This window comes from Sciurus carolinensis, chromosome 2 (genome assembly GCF_902686445.1).
Source record: "Sciurus carolinensis chromosome 2, mSciCar1.2, whole genome shotgun sequence".
Classification (NCBI taxonomy): domain Eukaryota; kingdom Metazoa; phylum Chordata; class Mammalia; order Rodentia; family Sciuridae; genus Sciurus; species Sciurus carolinensis.
The window spans coordinates 78,182,314-78,209,814 of record NC_062214.1 but is presented as its reverse complement, the minus strand read 5'-3'; the positions used below and the strand labels follow the sequence as shown (position 1 = coordinate 78,209,814).

Genomic DNA, 27,501 nt, shown 5'->3' with positions numbered 1-27,501 from the left:
CCCAGAGGCCGCCCTGTTCTCTCAGGCCACTTCAACGCCCAAGTCTGTGTGGCTTTATTTTGTTCCTGGGGCTGTGTACCCGGCCTTTCCCGTTCTTCGGTCGCGGATGGTCCGGTGCCTCACTCGCCCCACCCCCACTCCGCCCTAACGACACGCACAATCAACTCCGAGCTCTAACCGCCCGAGCGGCGCGGGGGAGGGGGCTCAAGGTGGGGGAGGGGCGCGCGGGGGGGTCGCCCGCCCTTCCCCCCGCTGCGTCTCAACGGACTCGGAACTACGCTTCCCGGCGTGCCCCGGGGCGGCGCGGGCGCAGGGGCGCGTGCGCGGCGGGCAGCCGTTGGCTGGAGCGGCGGCTGCGCGGGTCGCTGTGCTGTGAGGTCTGCGGGCGCTGGCAAATCGGGCCCAGGATGTAGAGCTGGCTGTGCCTGACGGCGCGTCTGACGCGAAGTTGGGTGGGGTAGAGAGTAGGGGGCGGTAGTCGGGGGTGGTGGGAGAAGGAGGAGGCGGCGAATCACTTATAAATGGCGCCCAAGCAGGACCCGAAGCCGAAATTCCAGGAGGGTGAGTCTGTGCCCTTGGGAAAAGGCATCTAACGGCGCAGGAGAGGGAGGCGGGCTCGGGACGGTTGAGGTTTGTGGACCGGGGGAAGCGCGGGCTGCGCCCATAGAAGGTGGCGGGCACTGCTTTGTGCGGGGTAATCGCATTGCGGAGGGCGATTTTAGTGCGTCATCTGGAAAAAGGGCTTTGTGAGGCGAAAGCGTGACTTGGGCATCGCAGTGGGAGAGGGAGCAACTGGCGCGTTGCAAGGCCTTCGTGTATGTTTGTTATTGTTCTGAGGAAGAGGGCGCGGAGAAAGCAGCCTATTGTAGGGAGGCGACGGGGGCGCGATGGCGGCGGTTAGGGGAAGTGATGTGGCGCGGGGGAGGGGAGGAGCGGTCCCTGTGTTAGGACCTCGCGCCGGGCGTCGGACCGCGTGGGTAGCAACGGCTGGCTGTCCCGGGCCGTCTGGAGCCCCCCCACCCCTTCCATGGGGGTGGTTGAAGCGTTCGGTGGAGACAAGGCGCTCTGGAGCGTGGGGGGTGGGTTTGGCGCCCCGGAGCGGGAGAACTGCGTTGTAAAATGGCCGCTGCAAGATGGCCGCGCCATCATGGCCGCCGGCGTCTCGGCTCCGTTTGCCGGCGCCGCTTCAAGGCAGATGCAGCGCCCCCTTGCTGGGCGACCACGAGCAGACCGGTGCTAACGTTAACCTCAGAGTGGTGGGTGGAGATTGAGGGGGGGAAAAAAATCTTGAGGAGCGTGTGGAGCGTTTTCGTCTGCTTGGTGTTGCCTGAAGGCATCACTTTAGCTCCCTAAGGAGCCTAGCGCCAAAATCCTGTGGTAGAGTGAGTGCACTCTCCCTATGCGGTCGCTCATAAAAAGTAATTAAAAACGACTTCAGTTGTTACGGCCTTTCTGTTTATAAGTCCTTGTCTTAACGTGATTTTAAAAAATACAGCAGTTTGAGTAGTTGCAATGATTTGAAAGCTCATTGATGCTTATTTTGAGTTTCGAGCGACGAGTCTTGACTGACGTTAGAGTTTGACTTCCAGTGAAGGCAGCTTTTCCAGTGTCTTCAGCACATCTCTTAGACAAGAGGTTTAAGAGTAAAGTGAAAAGGAAGGAAAACTATAGGCAAGGAGGAACGCTTTAAAACGGCCCTTCTCTATGCATGTACGTGCCAGTTACTATAAGTTCCATTGTTCATAACTTTCTCATGTGTTAAAATTTTACGAATTATAAACCCCAAACCAAAGTATATATTTTAACTTTATGATGTATTTAAGGGGCTTCAGGGGTATTTACGGTGATTCGTGACCTTTTAATCTCCCACTTTGGTAAACTGACATTTATAGATTTCGTTTTTTCTGCTAGGTGTTTCAAAATAAGTTGTTTGTTTTGTTTTTGTTTTTTTGGTACTGGTTTGAACCCAGGATCTCTCACGTGCCCGGCAAGCGCTACCACTGAGCCACAACCCCAGCCCCAGCAGTACATTTTTATGTTTTTGTGTTACCTGGAAAATAGATTAAGCTATTATTTTTGGTTTTGGAGATGGAACCCAGGGCGCTTTACCCACTAAGTTACATCTCCAGCACCCGCCCTTTTAAAAAAGTTTTTATTTTGAGTCAGGGTCTCCGTTACTGAGGCTGACCTAGAACTTGGAATCGCCCTGCCTCAGCCTCCTGAGTTGTGGAATTATAGGCTGAGCTACCAGGCCTGGCTTATTTTTTTTGTACCGGGGATTGAACTCAGGGGCACTCAGCCACTGAGCCACCTCTGCCCTATTTTATATTTAGAGACTGGTCTCACTGAATTGCTTAGCGCCTCGCTGTTGCTGAGCCTGGCTTTGAACTCTGATCATCCTATCCGCCCGCTGGGATTACGCGTGCCCACCACTGCTCCGGGCCTCCTGGCTTATTATTAAGATATTGTTTATGCTTTTTGCTTCAGAATTGTAGTTAATTGGCTCAGCAGCTAAATCTTGTTTACTGCATCAAATATGGAGCTCCCTAATATTAGAGAAAGATGTTTAAAATAGTTTTGAAAACTATTTTAACAGCTGTTTTCTTTTGTAATACGGTGTGTTTTACGTATTTATTAAAATATTACAAGAGGCTCATAAAGCTTCACCAAGCTGTCAAGGCACAAAAAACGATCCCAGTATTCTGCCAGAGGGGTAATCAAGGGTGACCTTTTGGAGGAAAGAAAGTGCTTTGGTTAGGATGGTAGAATGAGGTGGAGAATAACAGCTAAACAGAATCCCTGTGCTGGTTGAAGTGGTGTAATTGGAGATTAGGAACAAAGGCACCCCTGGGCAAGATTGTGAAAGCTATTTAAGGTCCTCTGCATTTGCAGTTATTTTCCATGTGTGTTTTCACATGAGTTTCAAAGTTGAATTGTATAATCTTTTAAAAATTTTAAGATATTCAGAATATTTTGAAAATATTTAGTGTTAGTAAAATTATATTGAAACACTGTAGAAGAGTAGAAGTAAGAATTATCAGGTTTTTTTCCTCCCCAAATTCTTACAAATGCAGAAGTTTTTCTCATATGCTAAAATATATTTTCTGTAAGTAATATTAAGCACAGTGACTTTGCACTGGGCTTGGTCTTCTACGTGAAGTTATAATAAAGCATGGGATAGCACAGTGTCACAAGCCTGTAATCGCAGTGATTCTGGAGGCTGAGACGGGAGGATGGCAAGATGGAAGCAAGCCTGGGAACTTATTAGAGACCTTCTCTCAAAATGAAAGGGTTTGGGGCTGTAGCTCAGTTCAATCCCCAGTACTGCCTCTCCCTGCAAAAAAATAAGGTAAAAAAAAGTTGTGGACATCTAGTCATTGTCTGAAGGGAGACCAGTTCTCTGTCAGGAATTAAGAGACTGATTGATGTTCCTAGTAAAGAACCAACCAGTAGTAGAATGGGAAATTAGAATTCCATTAACTTTGAATTTGATAGCATTTGGGCAGAATTACCTTTGTAGTTAGATACTAGAAAGCATTAAAGGTGGAGAAAGGTTTAAGAAACTATCTGATAATAGTAGGTTGTTGGTTCCCCAAATTACCGATCTTTTTTGTCCACTGCCGTGAAAAATAGGCTTTTTTTTTTTTTTTAAAATTTGCTTCATACTCCTCAGGTAGCTGTTTTTTTTTTTTTTTCAACAGAGTATTTGGGACAGGTAGCTAGAGGTCCAGGAGGGCTTCAGTGTAGTTGTTTTTGGTGGCAGCAGTCAAGATTTAAAAAGAAAAAGGCTATTTCAGAATGCCTTGAAAATGTACCTGTAGAGTGAAATGAGGAGGCATGTATCTGATCATGGATGCTGCTGTTTATTAGCAGAATAGTTTTATCCATTTTGGTTCCTGTTTCTGGGCTGTTGGAGAAGTTTGAATAATCTCTTTTTTATTTGTTTATTTTTAATTTTTTTTAGTTGTAGATGGACACAATATTTTATTTATTTTTATGTGGTGCTGAGGATCAAACACAATGCCTCATGTGGGAGGCAAGTGCTCCATCCACCCTTAGCTACAAACCCAGCCCTAACTAATCACCTTAAATTCAAGCTGGATATAGGCCCAGTACCCTCTAGCAATAATTCTTTAAAGAGGAATTGTACAACAATTTTATGAGAACTTTGATTTAATAGTGAAGCTACTGGAGGTTATAATGATATGGGAAAGTCTGTCTCTGAGATTTGAAATTAAATACATAATTTTAAAAATACTCTAAAAGATGTTTAGTCAAATTTGGAAATTCTTGTGTAGAATAAAATTCAAACTTCATATTATGCCTGTATGATGTTTAATGATCTCTGTGACTTTGACATGTTTATCCTGTGCTCCAGTGGTAGTGAACTACAAGTTTTTCTGTTAGTGTCTAACATTTCAGTGCTTTTGTACAAATTGTTTACACTGTCTTCCTTCTCATGAGGCATTAGGCATTCTCTTTATTGCTTATGAAGGTAGTTACAGTATGAAATCCAGGAAATTGTACAAACCTATTTGTCTAGGTGTGAGGATCCTTTATTAATCTGCCAGTGCCTTGCACTGTAAGTCATACCCAACGTCAGGTAACTGTATTGAGAAATGAATATTTAGATTTGCTGTGAAATGACTATTTCAGGTTGAAGATATGTCCATAATTATAGTTGATTATTTTTTAAAGCTGTGCTTTAAAAGCATTACAATATATTTTTTAAATGGTGAAACCTGTAGTCAACAGTTTCTAAAGAATTGGGCTAGTAGGTTGGGCTAGGAACTGACCCTGTTGAATACTTTTAAGTACCTTTGGGTGTGTTGAAACCAAATGGACAGAAAATTGTGTGTGAGATCTATTTCTACTACATATCAATTTCTGGTAATCTGAGGCATTACCAGAAATTGCCTGCGTGATTTGTTTCATCAGCAGAGGTGTGTCTCAAGTCCCATCAAGTACCAGTCTCTCAGGTTTTATATGGTTTGAATATTCTAATGGTGAGCTCAGTATAGTGTAAGTTCTAAAGGTGAGGATTTTTTTTCTATTGTTGTGTTCATTATACATTATTGAACACATTTGAGGGATGAATGTAGGTAGAATACCTAAAAAATCTAGCCAGCTTGCATGCACATTGAAATTTTAATACGTAGAATATTTTACTAAGTGAAAGCGTTGGAAGTAGAGATGTAGGTGGAGGCTTAAGTTCCTAAAACTTAGAAAAATATATGAAAAAAAAGCATTTAAAACTTGAATTCCTGAGGAAGAATAGAAGAGCATTGGATTTGTGTAAAGGGAAAAGGGGAGGGAGGGAGTGGGGAATGTAAGATAGTGGAATGAGACAAATATCATTATCCTGTGTATATGTATGATTACACAAATGGTGTGAATCTCCAGTGTGTACAATCCTAGAAATGAAAAGTTGTACCCCATTTGTGTACAGTGAATCAGAATGCATTCTGTAAAAATAAATAAAAAATTCAGTTCCTGAATGTGAATTTTCAAAACAATCAGCCTTCTCTATAGGTAGCTGCAGTAGATAATTTGCTTAGCAGTTGATAGATGATTTAAATATATTGATATTCTTAATGTTTTTTGTTTTTTTATCTCATGTTCTGGCATAAGCTGTGGTGAAGTTGAATCTGAAGTGTTGTTCCATGTGCTTTACCCATTTTTCCTAATATTGCTAGAAATATCATAATAAAATGTGATGATTCTCAGATTTGAATCTGTATGCGGAAAGGGATTAGAATTAATATAGTACTTTTTTTTTACTTTTGCAGGTGAGCGAGTACTGTGCTTTCATGGGCCTCTCCTTTATGAAGCAAAGGTATGAAATCTTTTGAGAAGTTGGCCAAAATTACTGATTAAATCTGACTTTTAATGTTTTCTTTGTTGCGTTCAGTAAGAGATTGCCTTTTCTTCATAGGTTCATAGTCCACAGTTCCCCCCCCCCCCCCCCGCTTTGTTTCTCGTAGAATAAGTTAAAAAATGTTCCTACTCTTATTTAACATACAGAAAACCCTTTAGGTAAAGTAACATTTGAGGGGAATGTTAGAAAGTGAAGGTTGTAATGCTACAATGTGAGAGGAAATAGCATTTTGTAGTTAATAATTGTGTGGGGGGCTGCTGGTTACTTTTATATGTAAATATAATATGCTGAGTAAGAATTGAGCTGATTGTTTTATGTTAAATGGTAACCCCCGGGCTGGGGATATAGCTCAGTTGGTAGAGTGTTTGCCTCACAAGTACAAGGCCCTGGGTTCAAATCCCCAGCACTGCAAAAAAAAAAAAAAAAAGTGACCTCCAGTATTAAAAATGAGTATATTTAACCTCTGTTTATTGATGGACTGGCTACTTTTAAATCTTGGCAAGCGGGCTCCCTACTCTATCATTGTGTGCTCAGGTTGTAAAGACTGATAGCCAAAAATAAACAGGATAATGCATTTTAATTAACTTGTTTATTTTTGTGATGCTTAGGATCGAACTCAGAACCTTGTGCATGCTGGGTCAGCACTCTACCATTGAGCTACATCCTTAGCACTTTTTTTTGGCAGTGGGGAGGCAGTATTTGTTTTGAGACAAGGTTTCCCTAAGTTGCCCAGGCAGGCCAGGAACTTGGGATCCTCTTGCCTTAGCCTTCTGAGTAGCTGGGATTAAGGCATGTACCATTGTGGTTAGTCAAAAAAATATTTTGTTTTTGATAACTTTTTTTAATACTGGGAATTGAATTAAACCACTGAGCACTTCTGAAATGCTATATCCCAGCCCAGTGCTTAACCACTGAAGCTACATCCCCACCCCTTTTATTTTTTATTTTGAGACAAAATGAGTCTTGCTATGTTGCTGAGGCTGACCTCAAACCTGCAGTCTTCCCTGTCTCATCCTCCCGAGCAGCTGGGATTACATGCGTGAGCCAGTGTACCTGAACTTCTCATAACTTTTTTTTTTTTTAAAGCACAAAGTTTTGTGGGGGCGGGGTGATTACTGGGGGGATTGAACCCAGGGCCTTGTATATGCTAAGCCTTCTCTGCCACAGAGCTACATCCACAGTCCAGGACACATATTTAAGACTTGACTATACTTTTAATAGTAGTAGTTTTAAAAATTGAACATAGGGTTTTCTAGAATAACTCAGTAGTAGAGTGCTTATCTAGCATGCTTAAGGCCCTGGGTTGGATCCTGGTACCACCAAAACAAACAAAAAAAACCCCCATGAACATTATAAAATATAAAATAGTGTGATGTTTAAAGGCTATTTCTGCATAAATTTCTGATGAATAGTTTTATCTCTCTCTGAAAATATTCTTAGCATAATTATAAATTGTCAGTTCTGGCTAATCATTTTCACTTTCTGTTAAATTACTAGTCCCTATTGTCATTTGTATTTTGAGTGTTATTTCTGTTGTAAGAACTTTTGGCAAACTAATCTAAACTGGCTAGTTTTTCTCTCTGGCAGCAAAACACTCCCAGTGAACAATTTTTTAAATGGCTATTTAAATAACTTAAAACGTTGGTTTGTTTGATTTCTTTTTTTTTTTTTTTATGTTTTTTAGTTGTAAATGGACACAATAACCTTTTTTTTTTATGTGGTGCTGAGTATCGAACCTGTTGCCTCACACATGCTAGACTAGCACTCTACCACTGAGCCACAACCCCAAGCCCAAGTTTGATTTCTGTCTGAACACTTTTAAATCCAAAACCAGATAATCATCACTTGTCAGAGTTAATGACTTTAATAGTTCACTTTGACTTGATTGCTTTTTGAAAGAATTTTAGCTGATTTTTCTGAAACAAATCAGTTTATTGTCCTTCATAAGCTAATGAAATTGTTTTGGAATGAAGGAAACTCCTGACTACAGATTTTTATTAAAAAGGACAAAAATATAGTTTTAATTAGCTGTGTTTAGATAGCTTAACTAGCTCATTGATTTAAAGTTTAGGGAGGCCTTTTATGCTATGGACCTTTTGTCCAACAAAATTTGTAATGTAAATTCTCTAAAATCTTGGGGTTTAGAGTCAAGTTTTGTTTTCTTAATTTTGTTAGCCAAAAGGTTTGTGTAGTGTGTCCTTGAAAGATGGAATACTTCAGATATTTAGAAAGTGTCTCTCTTGTTTCTTAAAAAGTATTTCTAAGTGAATTTTTCTTTTTCATTTTAGTGTGTTAAAGTTGCCATAAAGGACAAACAAGTGAAATACTTTATACATTACAGTGGTTGGAATAAAAAGTGAGTATTGGATTTTTAAAAGCAATTTTTGTGATGTTTTAATATACTATAGTACATATTGAAGCAAGGGTGAGCCATTTGTAATATGAAGAAACTTAGAAATTAAAGTCAATAGTCTTTTTATTTCATTCTTTTATTGTACTGGAAAGTGAACCCAGGAACATTCTATTCTGAGCTACATCCCAGCCCTTTATTTTATTTTTGAGATAGTCTTGATAAGTTGCCAAGGCTGACCTTCAAGCTGCCTCAGCCTCATTAACTGGAATTATAGATGTGTACACCATTGTGACTTTAACCATTTTATTTTATACCCAATTGATTTTTGGATGTATTTCTCAGATTCTAGTGTTGTGTCTGATAGTGGTTGAATGATGAGTGGTAAACAACCCACTTTTTTTTATGGTTTAGTATATTTTAGTATAGCCTGAATTTTTTAGCCTTTAGCATCAACCCAGTGACTGTATGTGTTATTTCAAGCAGTTAGACTCAAAACTAGTTGGGTTTTTCTGTGTAAAAAAGAAAAGAATATAAAAATTGGTTTGAAAATATGAAAAAAATTATTAACCCATTTTTGTGAAGTTTAGAAATGTAAAGTATATAGAAAGTTATTTATGTGAACTTAGCATATGGTTTAAATGCAGTTGCAGAAATTCAAGTAAAGAATCTAATTTTCAAACCAACCAGTAAGACTTTTTCTCAGTGTTGGGTGTTTTTCTTGGGTCCCACAAATAACTTCATCTAATAAATTTATTTGGGCCTTTTTTTGGTGCCTGTAATTGAATGTTTTGTAATTTTACTATGAAATGTTTTCATTTAACTCTGTAATGATGTCTTATGCTTCAAAGATAGCATAACTAGCCAGGAACCTAGTTACTTAGCAGTTGTTTCTAGTAACTTAATGCTTTGTCTCATCTGACCCAGGCTTTGGTACCTGGTTTACTATGGGATCAGTGCCATTTAATTTGATGAATGTTCTTGCTTTGGAAAATTTCTACTAAATTTATTGGCCCACTGACCTTGATCTTTAAAAAAAAAAAAATTTTTTTTGTAATTGTGTATGGATAGCATGCCTTTATTTTATTTATTTATTTTTTTTATGCGGTGCTACTGATTGAACCCAGAGCATCTGCCACTGAGCTATAGCCTCAGCCCCTTGATTTTTTTTGTAGTTTCTGTGCAGGTGACCAACCCAGCACCCCCACCCAAAAAAGTGTTTAGAATTGAACATGGGCATTCTACCACAGAGCTATCTATACCCCTTGCCCATTTTTTATTTTATTTATTTTTTAGAGAACACTTCATAAATTTGCTTATCATTCTTGTGCAGGGGCCATGCTAACCTGTATTGTTCCAATTTTTAGTATATGTGCTGTAGAAGCAAACACTAACATTTTATTTTGAAATAATTTTCCTCCTGAGTTGCTGAGGCTGACTTTGAATTTTGAGTCCTCTTGCTTCAGCATCCTGAGTCACTGGATCACAGGCATGTGTCACTGTGCCCTGTTAAATTTATTTCATTAGGAAAATTTTTCTATATGTTAAATGCTCTTAGCTAAGAGGGAATATTAGACCTTTAACTTCTGTTCCGTTGGTACAGTTGTGGAAAGGTAGAAATCTAAAATTGCATGAATTTATGTTTTGATAATTTGTGAGATTTTTTAAAATGAGAAAAGGTATGTTTTTATTTTAGTGGAACATGACTTATATACATTGAATGCACAAAAATACTGTTTGTACATCAATTTTTAAGATACACATGTAACTACCATACTGAACAAGATGCACAATGTTTTAGTCAGCATAGAAAATAATCTCATGGTAATGGTATTTCTAATTATAAGTAGGCAATATTACCTCAGATTGACCTTATTGTCTTGCATTTAAAATACTGAGAAATTAGGAAAATAATGGCAAAAAGTGTCTTTTGGTGTTTCAGAAATAAACTGATTTTAAATTGATATCCAGAAAGAGTAAAATTCTTGTGATCCTGGTGTATCTCATAGCTTTCTCTCCATTTTAAAAAGTGAAGTGTTGAAAGTGCATTTCAGTCTTCAGTAATCATTAGACCTATATAACATATTTTGATATTCTGATACCCAGTTAAATTGAGAGTGTTTGTTATAATGAGAATCTCCATTCTCTATAGGGAAGAATATATCTTAAGCATACTGTGGGTGGGGGAAGTTTATGTATAGGATATCAAAGAAAAACACAAAGCATATTTATGGGAAAGGCCTACTCTTACCCCTGCCTCTCACACTTTTAAAGAATAGTTTAGAATTTGACTTTAAACTGTGAATACAGTTTTTATGCGTAACTCTTTTTAGTATATAATAGGTTTGTATAAAATAACATGTATATAGCTCAATGACTGGGTTTTAAGTGGCTCTTGTAGTTTGTCAGAGATTGTGAAAATAAATGCTTCTATTTTCTGACTTCACTGTTTCAAAAAAATAACATTTTCCCCCTTGGATGTATTATAGATCAGTAATAAATAAATGGTAGGTTTCTGTAGATGTTATTTTCACCTCAGGAAATTTAAAGAAATGTCATTAGATATTAGGGGTTTTGTTTGTTTTTGTTTTCATTTTAGTTATACCTGACAGTAGAATGTATTTTGACATATATACATACATGGAGCATAACTTCCCGTTCTTGTGGTTGTACATGATGTGGAGTTAACACTAGTTGTGTATTCATATACAAGGATAGGAATGTTAAGTCTGATTCATTCTACTGTCTTTCCCATTCCCATCACCCCTTCCTTCCCCCCACTCCCCTGTAGATGTTAGTGTTGTGGACCCCCCCCCACATAGGTCTATTGAAGTATATTAATGTGCCAGATGTCTTTTTTTGTGATTGAATTGGTATATAAACATATGATTTTGGAAAAAAAAAAATTGATCTTTAGAAAGTAGAGAGAAACGTTTAAATCCATTCTGAAAGATGGAGGGAGTTAATCAAATGCCCAGCAAGTTATGTTGTGTTTTTATTTAATACTTTTTATGTTCTGCTCATGGATTGTGACTTTGGAAATTAGTCACAAGCTATCTTAGAAAATTCTGAGATTCTTTTATGCTTGACCTATAAAAATTTTGAGTGGCCTGCAGTTTGTTACCATTGTAAAGGTACTCCTCAGAGCAAAGAGTGCTGTCCGTTTAATTTTCCTTGGTTTTGGCAAGGATTTTCAGCTGTTTACCTATAAAGGAAACAAGTGATGACTTGGCTTTTATATCAGGGTTTTTACTGCATACAGTTTGGGGGAAGGGATTTGAAAGTCTCTAAAATGCATGACAGTTAAAAATTAGCTCCCTTTGATTTATGGAGAATTGGAGTAGATATAAATGTATACTTTTTAAAAAAATCTTCATTTAAAAATGTTTATAGGCTATCTTAAAAAATACCAAAACTTCAATCCCCAAATCGAAATTTTCCTAAATTTTAGTTTATATATACTTTCAAAAGTACAATAAAATACTAAGATATTTCTAAATTTTCAAAAACCTTATTGGAATTTGTTGACACATTCAAATATTCCATTTGTAAATGAATCTTAATAAAGCTTAAGCTAAATTCTGCACCTAGTTACTGAGATTACTTTGTACTATGCTGTCTGTATCAGAAGTGCTGTGAGGCCCAGGCGCTCTGAAAAAACTTTGAAGACACGTGAGGATATTGTAGCCCTTTTTCCTGTTCCTGAAGGAGCTCCCTCAGTACACCACCCCCTCCTGACCTCTAGGTAAATGCATGTTTTAAAGTTTTCTCTAGGAATGGTGTTGAGGATTGCTTTTTATTTAATTTTTTTTCCTTTGGCTATATTCTATAAGAGGTCAGAGGTGGGAAATTGTTAAAGACATTGCTTTGAGAGTACGCCTAATTGTGTCACTAAGGGAGCTCCATCAGCAGGAGAAAAGGCTCACTTTGTTCAAAAAGTTCAGCATTCCCTAAGTAATGTCCGGAAATACTGTCTTTAAATGAACACTAGCAGAAGTGCCAGAATGCCTTATCAACATTTTAATAGAGTGATGCTACCTTTTAATATTTTAGAAAAGCCCTCTGGTCAGCCTCAGAAATTTGTGAGTGAATGAAAATGAGGGGTAGTATAATCTGATAAACCATTGTAATACTTTTTAAATCTTTTTTTGGTACTGGTTATTGAACTCAGGGACACTTGACCACTGAGCCATATCCCCAGTCCTATTTTGTGTATTTTACTTAGAGACAGGGTCTCACTGAGTTACTTAGACTGGCTTTGAACTCTAGATCCTCCTGCCTTAGCTACCGGAGCCTCATGTGCCTCTTCACCTGGCCCGTTGTGATACTTCAAAAAAATTTTAATTTTTTTAGATGTTGATAGACCTTATTTTATTTGTTTATTTACATGTACTAAGAATCTCGAACCCAGTGCCTCACACATACTAGGCAAGTGCTCTACCACTGAGCCACAACTCCAGCCCCCTGTTGGTAATACCTTTAATATACAAATTTAGCTGAGTAATGTAGACGGTGAGTGTTAGTAGAGTTTTTAGTATGTTCCTGACATACTGTGTTTGTTTTTATGTGGGGGATACTGAACTGTTTTGCATGTATTCTCATAATAACCCTGTGAGATATAGGTACTTGATATCTAATTATCCCCATTTTACAGGTGATGAAAATAAGGTAGAGCCTCTGTATTTAGTTATTACATATAACTAACAAGATCATTGCTTTTAGGGGTTTTTTTTTTTTTTTTTTTTTTGGTCAGTTTATTATGGACTTGTGTTTCATCTTTGGCAGTTGAAAAATATTAAGATATTTTCGTTCCATAAGGCTAATTGCTTAGACAGTCTTTAAGTACCACATTATTTAGCTATTTCTAAAACTGATTTGAATAATCTGCTTTTAAATTCTGGCAGCTTAGATTTGGAACGCTACCTTGAGAACATAAAGTTTTCCTTCTTTACAAAACACTTTGTATAGATTTCATTTTAGTTGAGAATGGATTTGTAGTGCCCCTTTACATTATTTCAGTGATCCAAACGCTTGCCTCTTGGATCTTTAAAAATTAATTGGAGGATAGAGTTTGAATCATAATGAAAATGTTTTTGAATGATATTTTTACTCTTTTTCAGTTGGGATGAATGGGTTCCAGAGAGCAGAGTACTCAAGTACGTGGACACCAATCTGCAGAAACAGCGAGAACTCCAAAAAGCCAATCAGTAAGTTTGTTTTGAAAAATGAATATTGAAGACAAATGTCTGTAAATTAGATTTGGGACAAAGAATGAATAGTGGGAATCAATGTTGACTGTCTGCCTGCCTGTAAAATGATTTTTGGTACCTGTCAGTGGCTTTGTTACGGCTTTGATTTCAAGTAATCAGACAAGCTTTTTCTAGCTAGGTAAAGGAAATAGCAACCTATCATTGTTTGAATCTGTCCTTAGAGCTTGGTAGAAAACAGAGCTGAATGTTGTTGGGAATTGCTGTAGGTATAAACCCATTGTTAAAACTGCTGTCATAACTCTTGGGCTCTGTGGAAGGCACAGTTGGGGGAAATGAGAAGAGGTGTTCTGTTACTATTATTCATCTCTGGAAACAGGGCAAAAAGCGACCTGAAAGACTGTGTGGTGTAGTGTAATTGTTCTCATTTAATTTCAAAGCTGAAATGCATATTAAAAGTACTGGGATCAAATTAAAACATTGGGATTAGTGATTTCCAAAGCGGAAATGGAATTTTCAGTTACATGAGACACCATCTGTTTTAATTTTGGTATAGAAGAGCCTAGTAGTAGGCTCTTTACTGAGTTTTGATTTTTGTAAATATATTGTCCATTTGTCTAACTTATAAAAACTTGGTTCCAGTATGTGTATAAGCTTGGGAACCTTGATTTGAATATAAATTACAGATTAACATTAGGCTGGCACAATTCATTTTTTCATGTTTATGATGATCTTATCGTAATTATTTTTGAAGGGAGCAGTATGCGGAGGGGAAGATGAGAGGGGCTGCTCCAGGAAAGAAGACATCTGGTCTGCAACAGAAAAATGTTGAAGTGTAAGAAGTTCTTTGTTTCAATTTTGCATACTGTTTTGTACTGTAATTCAAACTTAATACTCACTAGGTGTTAGACTTTATTGAAAGTGGAAACTTTGGCCAGGTGTGGTTGGCCCACATCTGTAATCCAAACTCTCAGCTATTGGAAGGTTGAGATAGGAGGATTGCAAGTTTGAGGCCAGCCTGGGCAACTTATTGAGACCTTATCTCAAAAAGTAAAAGAACTGGGGGCGTGACTTTGTGGTAGAGTACCACTGGGTTCAGTTACTCAATACCACCACTGAAAACAAAAACAAAAAACAACTTTGGAATGGTAAGAACTTAAAAAATGCCAGTGAGAGTCCCATTTCTCAGATACCAGCTTGTGTTAGTTTGCCAAAAGTACATATTAATAATAGTACTTGATTTTCCTTGGAAACATCCCTTTTGTTGTGATAAACTATATATAACATAAAATTTAAACCATTACTAAATGTAAAGTTCATTGAAATTAAGTACATTGAAGACGTGTAATTATATTCACGTGTAATGTTTTAGATAGTATTGCATTATCAGGACACAAGTTTTGAGATAGTTTTTTGGTAATATTTGCTTTTTTAGTAGTTCAGAGATACATATATAAGAACATAAAGATTGACTAGGTGTGGTGGACATGCCTGTAATCCCAGCTATACGGGAGGGATGGCAAGATCAAGACTATAGTCTGGGCCAGTTAGCAAGACTGTGTCTCAAAATAAAAAATTAAAAGAATTGGGATTAGAGTTCATTGGTAAAACACTCCTGGATTCAGTCCCCAGTAGAGCCCCCCCCCAAAAAAAAATCATTTTTCAGAAATTATTATTTTATACTTTAATATTTTACTTAAAAGAACAAGTCATTTTAATGAATACTCACATGCTTCTTGTTAAAGGAAAAAAACATGCTTTCAAGTGTGATTTATCTGAAGGGGTACTTTTCCTCAACTGGTGAAATATTTGTGTGCACTTGGTTTTAGAGTTATTGATCTTTTCTTCTTAAAAGTCTTAAATATTAGTAATAAAAGGTAATTGTGCATTTTGAGGGCACAAACAAGAATTGAACCCAGGGCCTCATGAGTGCTAGGCAAGCACTTTGTAAGGCTGAGGCACAACCCCAGTCCTCATGACTTTTTAAAAAAATTATAAATAATATATTTCCATGTTCTGGTTCTTTGGAAAGCAACTGTGTAGTGGTATTCATTAGAATTCTATCAGTAGTTCTTAAAAGGCAACCATTTTCTCTTTTTAAATAAAAATGATGGATTTTTATCAGTAATACTTTGGTTTATAATTAATTTTTTTTCACTGTGCTAAAAGTTGGTATAGAAATCAAAGTGACAGTGTGCTCAAGTTTTTAATTTTTTTGTTTGAGTACAAAGTGTTGTGAATGATTCAGTTAACTACATGAGGGTAGTTTTTAAATTCCAAGTTCCCATCCTTGAAAAATGGAAACCTCTCTACATTGTCTACTGGATCTTTTAAGTGCTAGGGCAGGAGGATCACAAGTTTGAGGTTAGCTAAGATAACTTAGCAAGACTTTTAGTCTTAGAATTAAAATTTAAAAAGGGGAGGGAGGGGGTTAAGGATGTAGCTCAGTGGTAAAGTACCATTGTGATTAATCTCCAGTTTCACCTCCCCGAAAAAGAGCAATTAAATATGTAGGTGATTTTTTAAGGATTCTACCATTTTGCTTTGAGGTTTTAATGTGATTTTAGTGTGCAGTATTGCCCTAGTCCATCTTTAATGTTTGGTAATTGTATAACTTTCTCTGAATACATATAAATGCTTCTGGCTATTATACGATACCAGGAGAACCAGATTTACATTCACTTCTTTGGAAGCCTACGTCTTCCATGTTGTGTGCTTATTTTCTCAATAAGGAATGTGAATTTTGTTGGCACTTAGAACTTATGTAGGCTCTGCTTTGGTGATTCATTTTTAGTGAGTCAGTTTCCTATAAGGAATTTGGAGACATAAACTTAGTTTGCATGCTTCATAAATATAATGAGCAAGAAGGTTGAAGCAGTAGTACATAGCCCTTACTACTGGGATTCATTGAAGTACAGTTTATTCTTCAGATTTTTCAGTCAAGATCAATTGTGTCAATATTTTTAATTTTCTAGAGTGAGAGGATAAGGATTTGAATGTAAGGTCTCTTGGTCTTCATGTATTGTTAGCATGTATAAGTAAATTTTATGCTTAATCTTGACTCATACTGTCCTCGTAATATTTGTATTGTAAAAGTTAACTTTACAGGGACAGGAACTATGGTTGTAGCTTAGTGGTAGAGCGCTTGTCTAGCATTTGTGAGGCACTGGGTTCGATCCTCAGCACCACATAAAAATAAAGGTATTTGGTCCATCTACAACTAAAAAAATTTTCTAAAAAATTAAAAGTTAACTTTATAGGGACAGGGAAAAACCTGTATTTCAGATTGTATAGATTTTTGTTTTTATAACCATACATAAGTTAATTTGAATTCTTGGGGTAGGGAGCCCAAGAAAAAGAAAAAGTAAAAGACAAGATTCAGGAGTCATGATATGATCTCACTAGAAGTAATCCATAATTGTGGGCTATGTTTGTCAACAGTTTTCCTTGTATTTTGGAAATAATTGTGCAAAGAAGCAAAACCTATAATTCGAGAAATATAAGCAAACCTGAATTATGTTGCTATTGTAGATGACATAGATGGAGATACATCATCTTTGCCATAGATACAGGAGGGGAAAGTAAAGTATTGAAAAGGAGGGACTGTAGTTTTGGAAAAGAAAGTAAAAGTTTGAATCACTTGGAGTAGCAGGATCGGTATTTAAGAAGTATACAAATCTAAAATCAAAATTAGTGTTTTGGAAAGGAAAATGAAAATAATTGTAAAAGTATTAGAGCTTTGGAAACTTCTTTTTTTGATGGAACTAATAAGTTCTTATAAATTCTAAACTTCTGACACACGTAATCCTGGAAATATGTATCCTAAAAGCATTCTTGGTATTTTTCTATTTTGTGGAGGAAGGTGAGAATTTAAACTAATAAAAATCTTTGTGTTCGAGCACTAACTGTTTTAAGTACCTCATCTTATCCATAAAGGATTTCTTTGTGAATTTAATCATGATAAAAGGGAATTGAAACAGTTTACTAGAAATAATTTTTTTCCCTTTTTTCTCCCTCCTTTAGGAAAACAAAAAAGAACAAACAGAAAAGTAAGAATATTAACTTTCTTAAAATTAAACTATTTTGTCTTTATAGCATTTGCATTTTAAACTCACTATTTTAAAAACTGACATGAAGTAAGTTATATTTATTGATGGTCTCAAATATGAATCTCAACAGGAATGTTATAGATAGAAATGTTCACAATGGTAGAGACCTAACTCTGATGATCTTTTTTACCATGGAGAAACTAGTAAGAATTTAGTTATTTTCATCTGCTTTAGTCTTAACGATGCTCCCTGAGATCATGTTTTTAATAAATGGAAGATGGTGATATTATTAAATGTAGCCTGTACTAAATGTTTGATGGAGATGTTCATAAAAATTGTATTTCAGGTAGGATTATGATTCTTAGATTCAAATAAAAAGCCATGTGATGGAGAAATAATGAAGAGGGTGTGTCAAGAGACTTTTCCATAAAGAGTTTCTTATTTAATTAGCTAACCTCTCCCCTGCAAACCCTTCCCCCCCACGCCCCAATCTTTGTAGCACCTGGAAATGGAGATGGTGGCAGTACCAGTGAGACACCTCAGCCTCCCCGGAAAAAAAGGGCCCGGGTAGATCCTACTGTTGAAAATGTAAGGTTTTAAGTTTTTTAATGGCCTTTTAAGATATCTAGTCTCAATCATGTCACAAGAAGTAATCATAGAACTTTGGTTCTCAAAAGCATTGCTAACATGGTTAACTATTGAAATTTCATATTTTGGGGTAAAGGATACATTTGTATGCATCTTTGTTTCCATATGTAGCTCTAGATTATCTCCACCTTCAATTTGTCATCAGGTGTTGTGTAAACTCTGTTTAAATATGACTATTTCTGTTAGACTGGGTAGACTTACTAGGTCATATTAGGTGGTTTATTAAATTTCAACATGATTTAATAAAAGTGACAAATACTATGAAATCCTATCAGCTCCACGTATGTGTGCATGGGTATAATAGTTTAGGGTTCCTACTTAAGTAGTAATGTGTTTTATTATTACATTTATAATATCCAAAGTTAATGAATTTGGAAATAAGAGTTCTAATTGACATAAGATTTCTGAAGTTGAAGTTTATAAGTAATAATAGGATGCCTAGAAACATTGCTGTGTTCTGAAAGTAAGCACTTGGGGAAAGATTTTGAAGACTTGATAAGAAATCAGTACATTTAACTGCTTTTATGAATTAATGATATACCTTTATAGTTGTGTTTGGGTAGTTGTGCAGACATCAGCAGTGAATGGAAAGATTAAGTTAAAATGTATCAAATCAGAATGCTTCATTTCCAAAAGAGGAAATTTACTAAAAAATTTTTTACCTTAACATAAAAATGCACTAAATAGATTATTCTGATTCAGGGTGGTATTCTTTTTTCCTAGTTGTGTCTTTTTTCATTTACAACTTTTTAAATGACACATCTGGTTGCATGAATGATGACCTTGAGTTAATTTATCTGTAAAGATAAAAAAATTTTTAAAAAGTCTTTGTTTTAGAGTTAGTATTAAGAAAGGTTTTATTTTTATTTACTTTTTCTACATAGGAAGAAACATTTATGAACAGAGTTGAAGTTAAAGTAAAGATTCCTGAAGAACTAAAACCATGGCTTGTTGATGACTGGGACTTAATTACCAGACAAAAACAGGTAACTTGAAAACTAGACAGATTGTAAGCTATGTGGTATATTCTTGTTAGCACAAAGATGATGATACTTGAATTTTAAAGGCATGATAAATAATATTTTAATTGAGAGACTGAACAGTTAACTATCAGAAGAAGTCACTTTGAGATGAATAAAATGTCTATGCAATTAGTTTGTGACCATTTAAAATAATGTTGGAGATAGTTCATATTTGGAGGTTGCTGGGGCTAGAATTCATCCAAAAAAAGAAAGAAGCATGTGTTTTTGTCATTCTGTCATTGGAAAATGAAAGATTCACACATATCCCTGCAGACAACATTCTCTGCAGAAGAACCTGAATCTCATTAAGGTTCTAGGTCTCATTTACTAGTTTATAGGATGGGAGTGTCTAGTAGAGAGGGACACATTAAACATCATAATAGTTAAGTTATTTAAATGCAAAATCAGTGATTTCTTTAGACAAATGGCATGGGTAGCGTAGGAGGTTATGGGGTTAAAGCTTAATGACTGATGATTATGTGGGGTTAAAGCTTAATGACTGATGATTATGAGACTCAAAAGACTTATTAGTCATTTATAGATGTGGGCTTGGTCTGAATCCTGTTTTGTTGGGAGGATTATGCAGTTGCAATAAAGCTGCCAAGATTTAAGCTATGGCTCTCCTATTTAATAGCTGTGACCTCAAACTTCTTGGCCATTTTGTGCTTTAGTTTATACATTTAATGGAATAATAGTCCCTTCCTCACATTATTGATGTGAGGGTAGAAAAGGCAATTCTGTTATTGCTTCAGACTGTTTAGCACACAAGATGCTAACAATAAATAATGGCTTCATAATACCATGAAGGCATATTCAAATGTGTATTCTATAGTAGACATAACAGTATATGTGTGTCTAGCAGATTGCCAGTTTTTAGAGTTGTATCTTTAGTATGATAGTCACTAGTTATTTATTTGGAACTACATATAATTAAGATCTTAGTTCTTAGCTATGTTATCCATGTTATAGGGACCGAATAGTGCCTTTTCCTTTTTTGATAACTAGGTGATCTTTTACTGCATAAAAGCTTACCAGTATGATTTTTTTAAAAGAATATTCCTATTTATAATGAATTTTTGTTTTGTTTTCATAGCTGTTTTATCTTCCTGCCAAGAAGAATGTGGATTCTATTCTAGAGGATTATGCAAATTACAAGAAATCTCGAGGAAACACAGATAATAAGTAAGAATGTACCCCTTTCCAGTACACTTGAATAGTCTTTTTTCTTAAATATTCTTATTCCCAAGTAATCACCAAAGTTTGTGTTTTTAGAATATTAGTCCCATCATAGAATTTCACTGGTTTGATGCAGGTGTTGGCAGACTTTTCCTAAAGGGCCAAATAGTGAATATTTTAGGTAAAATTGAAGCAGTTACATAGGTACATACATAATCGTTAAAAATTTAACCATTTGAAAGTATAAAGCCCTCTTATTTTGAGGGCCAAAACTTGGTACCCTTGTTAAATTTTTTGTAGAACAAAAAAATCTCAGCAGTTCTTAGTTGTCACTGGCCCAACCCTGAATACCTTACTCTTGTGTTGGTTGGATCATTCTTTTTTCAGTTTTCAGTAACCAGTTGTGAAAATAAATGATTTTCGTTCATTTTTCAGGGAGTATGCCGTTAATGAAGTTGTGGCAGGAATAAAAGAGTACTTCAACGTAATGTTGGGTACTCAACTGCTCTACAAATTTGAGAGACCACAGTATGCTGAAATCCTTGCAGATCATCCTGATGCACCCATGTCCCAGGTGTATGGAGCACCACATCTACTGAGATTATTTGGTAATACACCCTTTGGAAAATGTGATTTTTATTTTCAGCTTTTAATAATTTTTTTTTTTTGTCTTCCCTAAATGAGTGAAGGGTAAACTCACTGATATTCTAAATCCTGACTCCAGGAGATAGGGATGTAGTGCTTTACCTACCATGTATGAGACCCTGGGTTTACTCCCCAGCACCACAAAAATGGGATGGACAAATCCACACAGCTTTATTCCAATTTGAACTCCTAAGAAGTTAAATCTCAAAACTTGTTTTAAAATCGGGGGATTTAAAAATCATGTAATTTTAAAGGAATTGGTGATGGTTGCATTTTCTCACATAATTAAACTGTGGTTGCTGCTTTGGATGTAACTTGGCTAAATTCTTTTCTTTATTTAGTGCGAATTGGAGCAATGTTGGCCTATACTCCTCTGGATGAGAAGAGCCTTGCTTTATTACTGAATTATCTTCACGATTTCCTCAAGTAAGTTCAAGTATGATTGAAATTACATACATGAATTGGTATAGTCTACTAAAAATTGGTGTGATAGAGATCGATACTAATTATTAGAACAAAGTAAATAATGGTACAAATGTAGGTAAGTATTTAATGGAACAATATAAGTGAATATGGGAATCTCACAAATGATAGAGTCGGCAAATAGATTGCAATAGGAAAAACGAATGCTTAAATCCAAAACCTATTAAGATAATGAAAAAAATGTAGGGTAATATTTTTTACTTTGGTACTTTAGAGTATACATGAAAGAACTATTTTTAGTACACACAGAGACTCCTTAAAGGATGAGCAAACCAGTGATGAAAAGCATGTTATAGGAGATTTATAGAAATGGCAATAAAAAGGACCATTAATATATGTCCAACAATATAATAAAAAATAGTAGAGTACTTCTTGTCAAGTATATCCCCATTTCTTCAATTTCCTTTAAAAGATTGGAGAAAAGGGAAATTCTGATTGCTACATCTTATGAGAGGGTATTTTTATAATAGTGAATTTTAAACAACCAAGCAACTTTTAAAAGGACGATGTTGCTCCAAATACTGATAAGGAAAGACAACAATGTTGTCAGTTGAAGAAAATAGTCGTAGTGGAGAGGCATGTAAGAACCATTTTTAAGTTTTGCAAAAGATTTGGTTTTCCAAGTATGAGTCATAGTTAATAGTTGAACTGTTTGGAGTAAAGGTTAGTGTTTTTTATTTTCTACTTTGTAGATTTCCATATGTGGATTTTCTCACAGTGACCAAAAAAACCTTAGAACTTGCAGCATGGGCCTAGGGAGCTAAACTGATTAATGGCCTTCATTCTGCCAAAGATGATTATCTTCTCTGGACCTTGATTACTTACTTAATTTTGTGGTACTTGGGGATCAAACCCAGTGTGCCTCCAATGTACTAATGAGATGCTCTTCCACTGAGCCACACCCCCAACACTTTATTTTTTATTTTGAGTCTTGTTAAGTTATCGAGGATATTCTTGAACCTGTGCTTCTCCTGCCTCAGCCTCCTGAACTGGAATTACAGGCATGTACTACCATGCCCAGCTTCAATTTCCTTTGAAAACAAAAGTGAACTACCATTTGAAATTTTCTTTTATGGCGTGAATTTCAAGTTTAAGCTCAGTTTACTTGCAAATTTTTGAATCTATTTTTAACGATTTTGAAGGACTAAAAGCAATATCTACAGTATTTGTGGGTAATACTGCCATATCATAGGAATAATAGCTGTTCCTTAAGAATTGTTCAAAGTTGAAGACATAAGTTCCTTCTTTGGAAATAAGGGGAGGGGAGTATACTTGACCTTTTTCTTTATAGCCATATATTATATAATCTCACTTGGCTGAATTATAATCAGTGTGGTTTTTCTATGAGGGTAGCGAATATTTTTCTAATAAAATGTTTATGTATAGTCTATATTATGTAGGAAGAGATTTGTGTCAAGATAATAATTTTTTAAAAGTCTTTAATGCATAGCATTTTATTTTTAGATACCTGGCAAAGAACTCTGCAACTTTGTTTAGTGCCAGCGATTATGAAGTGGCCCCTCCTGAATACCATCGGAAAGCAGTGTGAGGAGGCACTGTTTGCTCACTTGTGTTTGGATCTCTGTAAACACATTTTTGTTCTTAGTCCTTCTCTTGTACAAATGATGTACTTTGAAGATGTTAGTGTATAACAGAATTGATGTTTGTTTTCTGTTTGAATTTAAACAGAGAAAATAAAAGGGGTCACTGCTCCCTTTTCCTTTCCTTTTTTTTAAAATTTCATTTCAAAGTTGCTACCAGTGTATTCAATGATGGACAACAGAGAGACATGCTGTAGAGTGTTTGCCTAGTTGACAAAGCTGCTTTTGAATGCTGGTGGTTCTATTCCTTTGACACTACGCACTTTTATAATATGTGTTAATGCTATATGACAAAATGCTCTGATTCCTAGTGCCAAAGGTTCAATTCAGTGTATATAACTGAACACACTCATCCATTTGTGCTCCTTTTTTTTTTTTTTTTTTTTAATGGTGCTTAAAGTAAAGAGCCCATCCTTCGCAAGTCATCCATGTTGTTCCTTAGGCATTATATCTTTGCTCAAATTGTTGAAGAATGGTGGCTTGTTTCATGGTTTTTGTATTTGTGTCTTATGCACGTTTTAACATGATAGACGCAATGCATTGTGTAGCTACAGTTTTCTGGAAAAGTCAATCTTTTAGGAATTGTTTTTCAAATCTTCAATAAATTTTTTCTTTAAATTTCAAAAAGCAATGTGCTTGTCTGGATGTGTTGAAATCTTGTGAAAAAGAAAAAGGCATTGCCCTCCTGAAGAGCAAAACCTTAACAAACAAACCCTTTGCTGCATATTCTTTCTTGTGATAGACACTGATATTTTTCAGGTGGGTGTTTTATTTTCTGGTTTGATCTCTATGGAATAAGAAGCTTGGCTTTGGTATCTTGAGCTAATCCATAGCAGCTTTGGCAGTTTGCTGTCTTCAAAAAAGCTAGAAGTTTACATGATGGTGTCTCATTTTCCATAGACTATTCCCGGTTTTGAGCATTAAAGACATTTTTACCTATGTGACAGCTAGCTTTCGGTCAGTAGTTGTTTAAATTTAAGGTGTTTACTTTAGAAACATGAAGTAAAAACAGCAAAATAAAATATGAAGGTCAACATTTGCTCCCCTTTGATATTAGATTCTGAAATAATTTGGATATAGATTAGAGATGATACTGTTACAGTGGGATACCAATAAATCACCAAGTTGATCTTAAAGCAGGAGATGGAACCATCTTTATTTACCAGCTGACGGGATGAAGGGACAGACTGCAAGTCTACACCCTTGATCCCCTCCAGGGGTTAGAGTATACCTTTTATACCGTATAAGTAAATCATGTCAGTACGTTATTCATAAGTGACTGTTACTGTGATTCAGAGCTACAAACATGAAATTTCAAATCATAAGCTGAAGGGGAAGTGGGTCAAAATGACTCTAGTTGAGTACAAGTTAAAGAATGGTTACTAACATCTAGACCATCATTCTCTGACAGGGTACATGGTCCAAGAAAAATAGGAACAAAAGAGAAAATTTTCACATTGTATAAGAAAAACATTTGCCTTTCTAAGTATGCTAAGCAGAATCAGTATGGCAGAGGGAGAGTTTTCTCATGGGAGAAGCATTTCTTAACATGAAATGGAGTCTTTGATTATTGCCCATATGTCCTGGCCCGTAACAATACTTGTTACAAAGTATTGAAATAAGTTCAGAAGGCAAGAGCTTGTAGCAGTATGAGAGGGAGTGAGTTAGAAGGGAGGATAATAGATAAACTTTTTAAAATGGCAGTGGAATTTGTTTTTGTCTTTCCTAGCTATAGTTATTTTCCACCCTTCTTTTTATTTACTCTTTCTTTTATCACAGTTGTATTGATGTAGTTGACTTAACAGTTAGGGATTGTCTTTGCTTGGGAACTTTAGCTGTTGAATGTTTAATCTTTACTCAACCATGATTGTCTTAATATGTCTTTTATTTTTAATTTGTGTTAATGTGTGCCTTAATTTAACAGACCAATTTCCTGTAAGAGCAACTCCTCAAGTCTCTAAAGAGCTTTTGTTCATATGAATTGTATTTTTTATTATTTACACTTTAGAAATTAAATATTTAAAACAGATTACATAGACTTTCATTAGCCATTAGAGTTAACGATATCTGACCTCTGGAAAACTCTGTGTACATACTTTATTGGAGAAGCCAAATGATTTGAAATGACTTTAGCCTTACAGATTGAAAATACTCCAGGGATTGCAGAATCCCTGGACTGCCCTTCCGAGAACCACTGCTATAGATCTTTATAGAAGTTTTAACATTTTTTATTCATGAAGTCCCAAGATCAGGATTTTCTTTAAATCATTAGGTATCTCTATGCCAGTTTAAATACAGCTTAGAATGGAGCATTAACATATTTGCCTGATAATAAAAAATAATTTTATTGTAAAATGTTTATTATTATGTTTTATTAGTAATTCTTAATTTGGCTTCAGAATATCTTGTAAAAACTGAGCATGGTGGCACACACACTGTAATCCCAGTGACTTGGAAGCCTGAGGCAGGAGGGATTGCAAGTTCAAAGCCAACCTTAACAACTGAGGCTGGGAATAAGGCTCAGTGGTTAAGTGCTCCTGGATTCAATCCCTGGTACCAAAACAACAACAACAAAAACTGGTAGTAGTGAGAACAGTCGGAATTATGTAGATGAAAATAATCCTGTGAACTAATAATTATAGTTAATGATACCTCACCAAAAAATGAAATCAAATCAATATTAATATTAGTACTTTAGATGTTACTAATTTCAGACCTAGGTTTAAATATTTGTACTTTCCACTGTAGGCAATGCAGTTTGAGCCTCAGTCACATGTGAGATTTTCTTAGATTAACTGTCTTCATACTATAGTCTACAATTTTTAGTCTTAAATTTATTCATTTCAGCCAAGTGTAAGGAAGGGTTTGTAGGTAATAGCTGCTCTAATTTTTGCAGTGTGTGTGTATGTGTGTACCTTTATTTTACTTACATGTGGTTCTGAGAATCAAACCCAGTGCCTCACACATGATAGGCAAGCACTTTATCACTAAGCTACAACCCCAGCCCATGTGGTGTATATTTTAAACAGGAATTTAAGGTTATAAAGGTTAAGTAACTTGCCTTTGAACATTCAGCTAAAAAGTAGTAGAACTGAGTTTAAATGCCATCCCCTGCTTCCCAGCCCTTCCCCCCACATCCACTGAGTTACTGAACATTTACCAGTTATCAGATGTGTTCTTTCCCCTCTGCCTTTTTCATGATTGTTATGGAGTATGCATTTTAGTTCCTTTCAGATTAAAACAATGATGCTGCTCTCTTAAAACCAGTGATTCCATTTGGTAGTGTTTGAATCATGGGCATGAAAGACCAAGTTAGGTTAAGGTCTAAAACTTAAGACAGTATCTCCTGTCTTCACATCACCATGCTGTTCCAGCTAGTTTTTCCCTAAATTGGCATTCACATGTTGAATGGAAAAAACAAGTTGAACAGAAACTGAAATATTTTTCCAGAGTATATACATAGTGGTTTTCTAAAAGACTGGATACTTTGCCTGGGGACAGTAGAGCAGGCCATATAAATTGAAGCAGCTTCCACTACAGAATATCTAGAAATATAAGATTAAGTGTAACAATATTGAGTGCATACAGGAGCAGAAAAGGAAGGTACTAAGAAGCTGAAAACCTTTTATCTGCCTTCAATCTAGATAATACAGGAAAACTATATAAAGTATCTTTAAAATATGCAGAGAAAGAAGAAAGTATCAAGAAGAATTTGGACACAAAACCAGTATAAAAATAAATGAGACATTAAAACCAGTACTCCACTAGGATGCTTAGAAAATAATGTGGAAATATTAAACCTCTACCTGAAGGCATGGGTGAAGTCATGATGGGCCAGTACTGAGGAGGACAGAATAATGGGGCTCTAAGTATATAGGATGTATGTATAATCCTGCCGTTATCTTGCAAGCATTTGCCAAGGTTAAAGAGGGTGCCTGATAGGCTCAGTAGTGCATTTGACAATCCCTCCTGGGTTAAAGGACATGAATTGGAGTGATTTACCAAACTTGAAAATAACATGCAGCAAATAACTACATATGTGAGACAACATAGAAAAGCATAAAGTGAAACTGATTTGAGAAACAGGCTCAGGATGTAGGTTATTGGATCCAATTTAAATGCCCTGTCTTTAAGGAAAGACATCCAGATATTAGTGTTAGAAGACATTTTAAAATAACTGCTTGCAAATATATTTAGAATTGAGATTGAGAATTAAAGCTGAAATGTTTAAAAAGTGACATAAAATAGATAAAATAGAAACTTAATGAGTAGGTTTAACAGATTAGACATTGCTGAAGAAAAAAGTTGGAAGAAAGGCCGGAGAGAAACAGACACTTTGAGGGACAGAAACAAAAAGGTGGGAAGTAAGGAAAAGGGACTGAGTACAATGATAAACCTAATCAATAATGTATATGATCATTTCCATAGAAGAAGGAGCAGGA

At 36.0% G+C, this 27,501-nt stretch overlaps 1 protein-coding gene and 1 non-coding gene across 3 annotated transcripts; one reads left to right on the top strand and one right to left on the bottom strand.

Annotated features, from left to right (window-relative positions):
* The first annotated feature begins 447 nt into the window (after positions 1-447).
* On the top strand, positions 448-23,183 carry Morf4l1 (mortality factor 4 like 1). Of its 2 annotated transcripts, XM_047540481.1 has the most exons (13): positions 448-561; positions 5,790-5,836; positions 8,167-8,234; positions 11,857-11,973; positions 13,349-13,435; positions 14,190-14,270; positions 17,459-17,484; positions 17,984-18,072; positions 19,017-19,118; positions 20,248-20,336; positions 20,766-20,938; positions 21,317-21,401; positions 22,923-23,183. In XM_047540481.1, exons 1-13 carry the CDS (start codon positions 522-524, stop codon positions 23,005-23,007), a joined length of 1,089 nt encoding a protein of 362 aa, XP_047396437.1. In that variant the 5' UTR covers positions 448-521; the 3' UTR covers positions 23,008-23,183. The 2 variants fall into 2 exon arrangements, with proteins under 2 accessions (XP_047396437.1, XP_047396438.1); XM_047540482.1 differs by lacking the exon at positions 11,857-11,973.
* Positions 9,517-9,619, bottom strand: LOC124978406 (U6 spliceosomal RNA). Its single transcript, XR_007107432.1, has one exon. It is a non-coding gene; the product is annotated as a U6 spliceosomal RNA (small nuclear RNA).
* Positions 23,184-27,501: the final 4,318 nt, after the last annotated feature.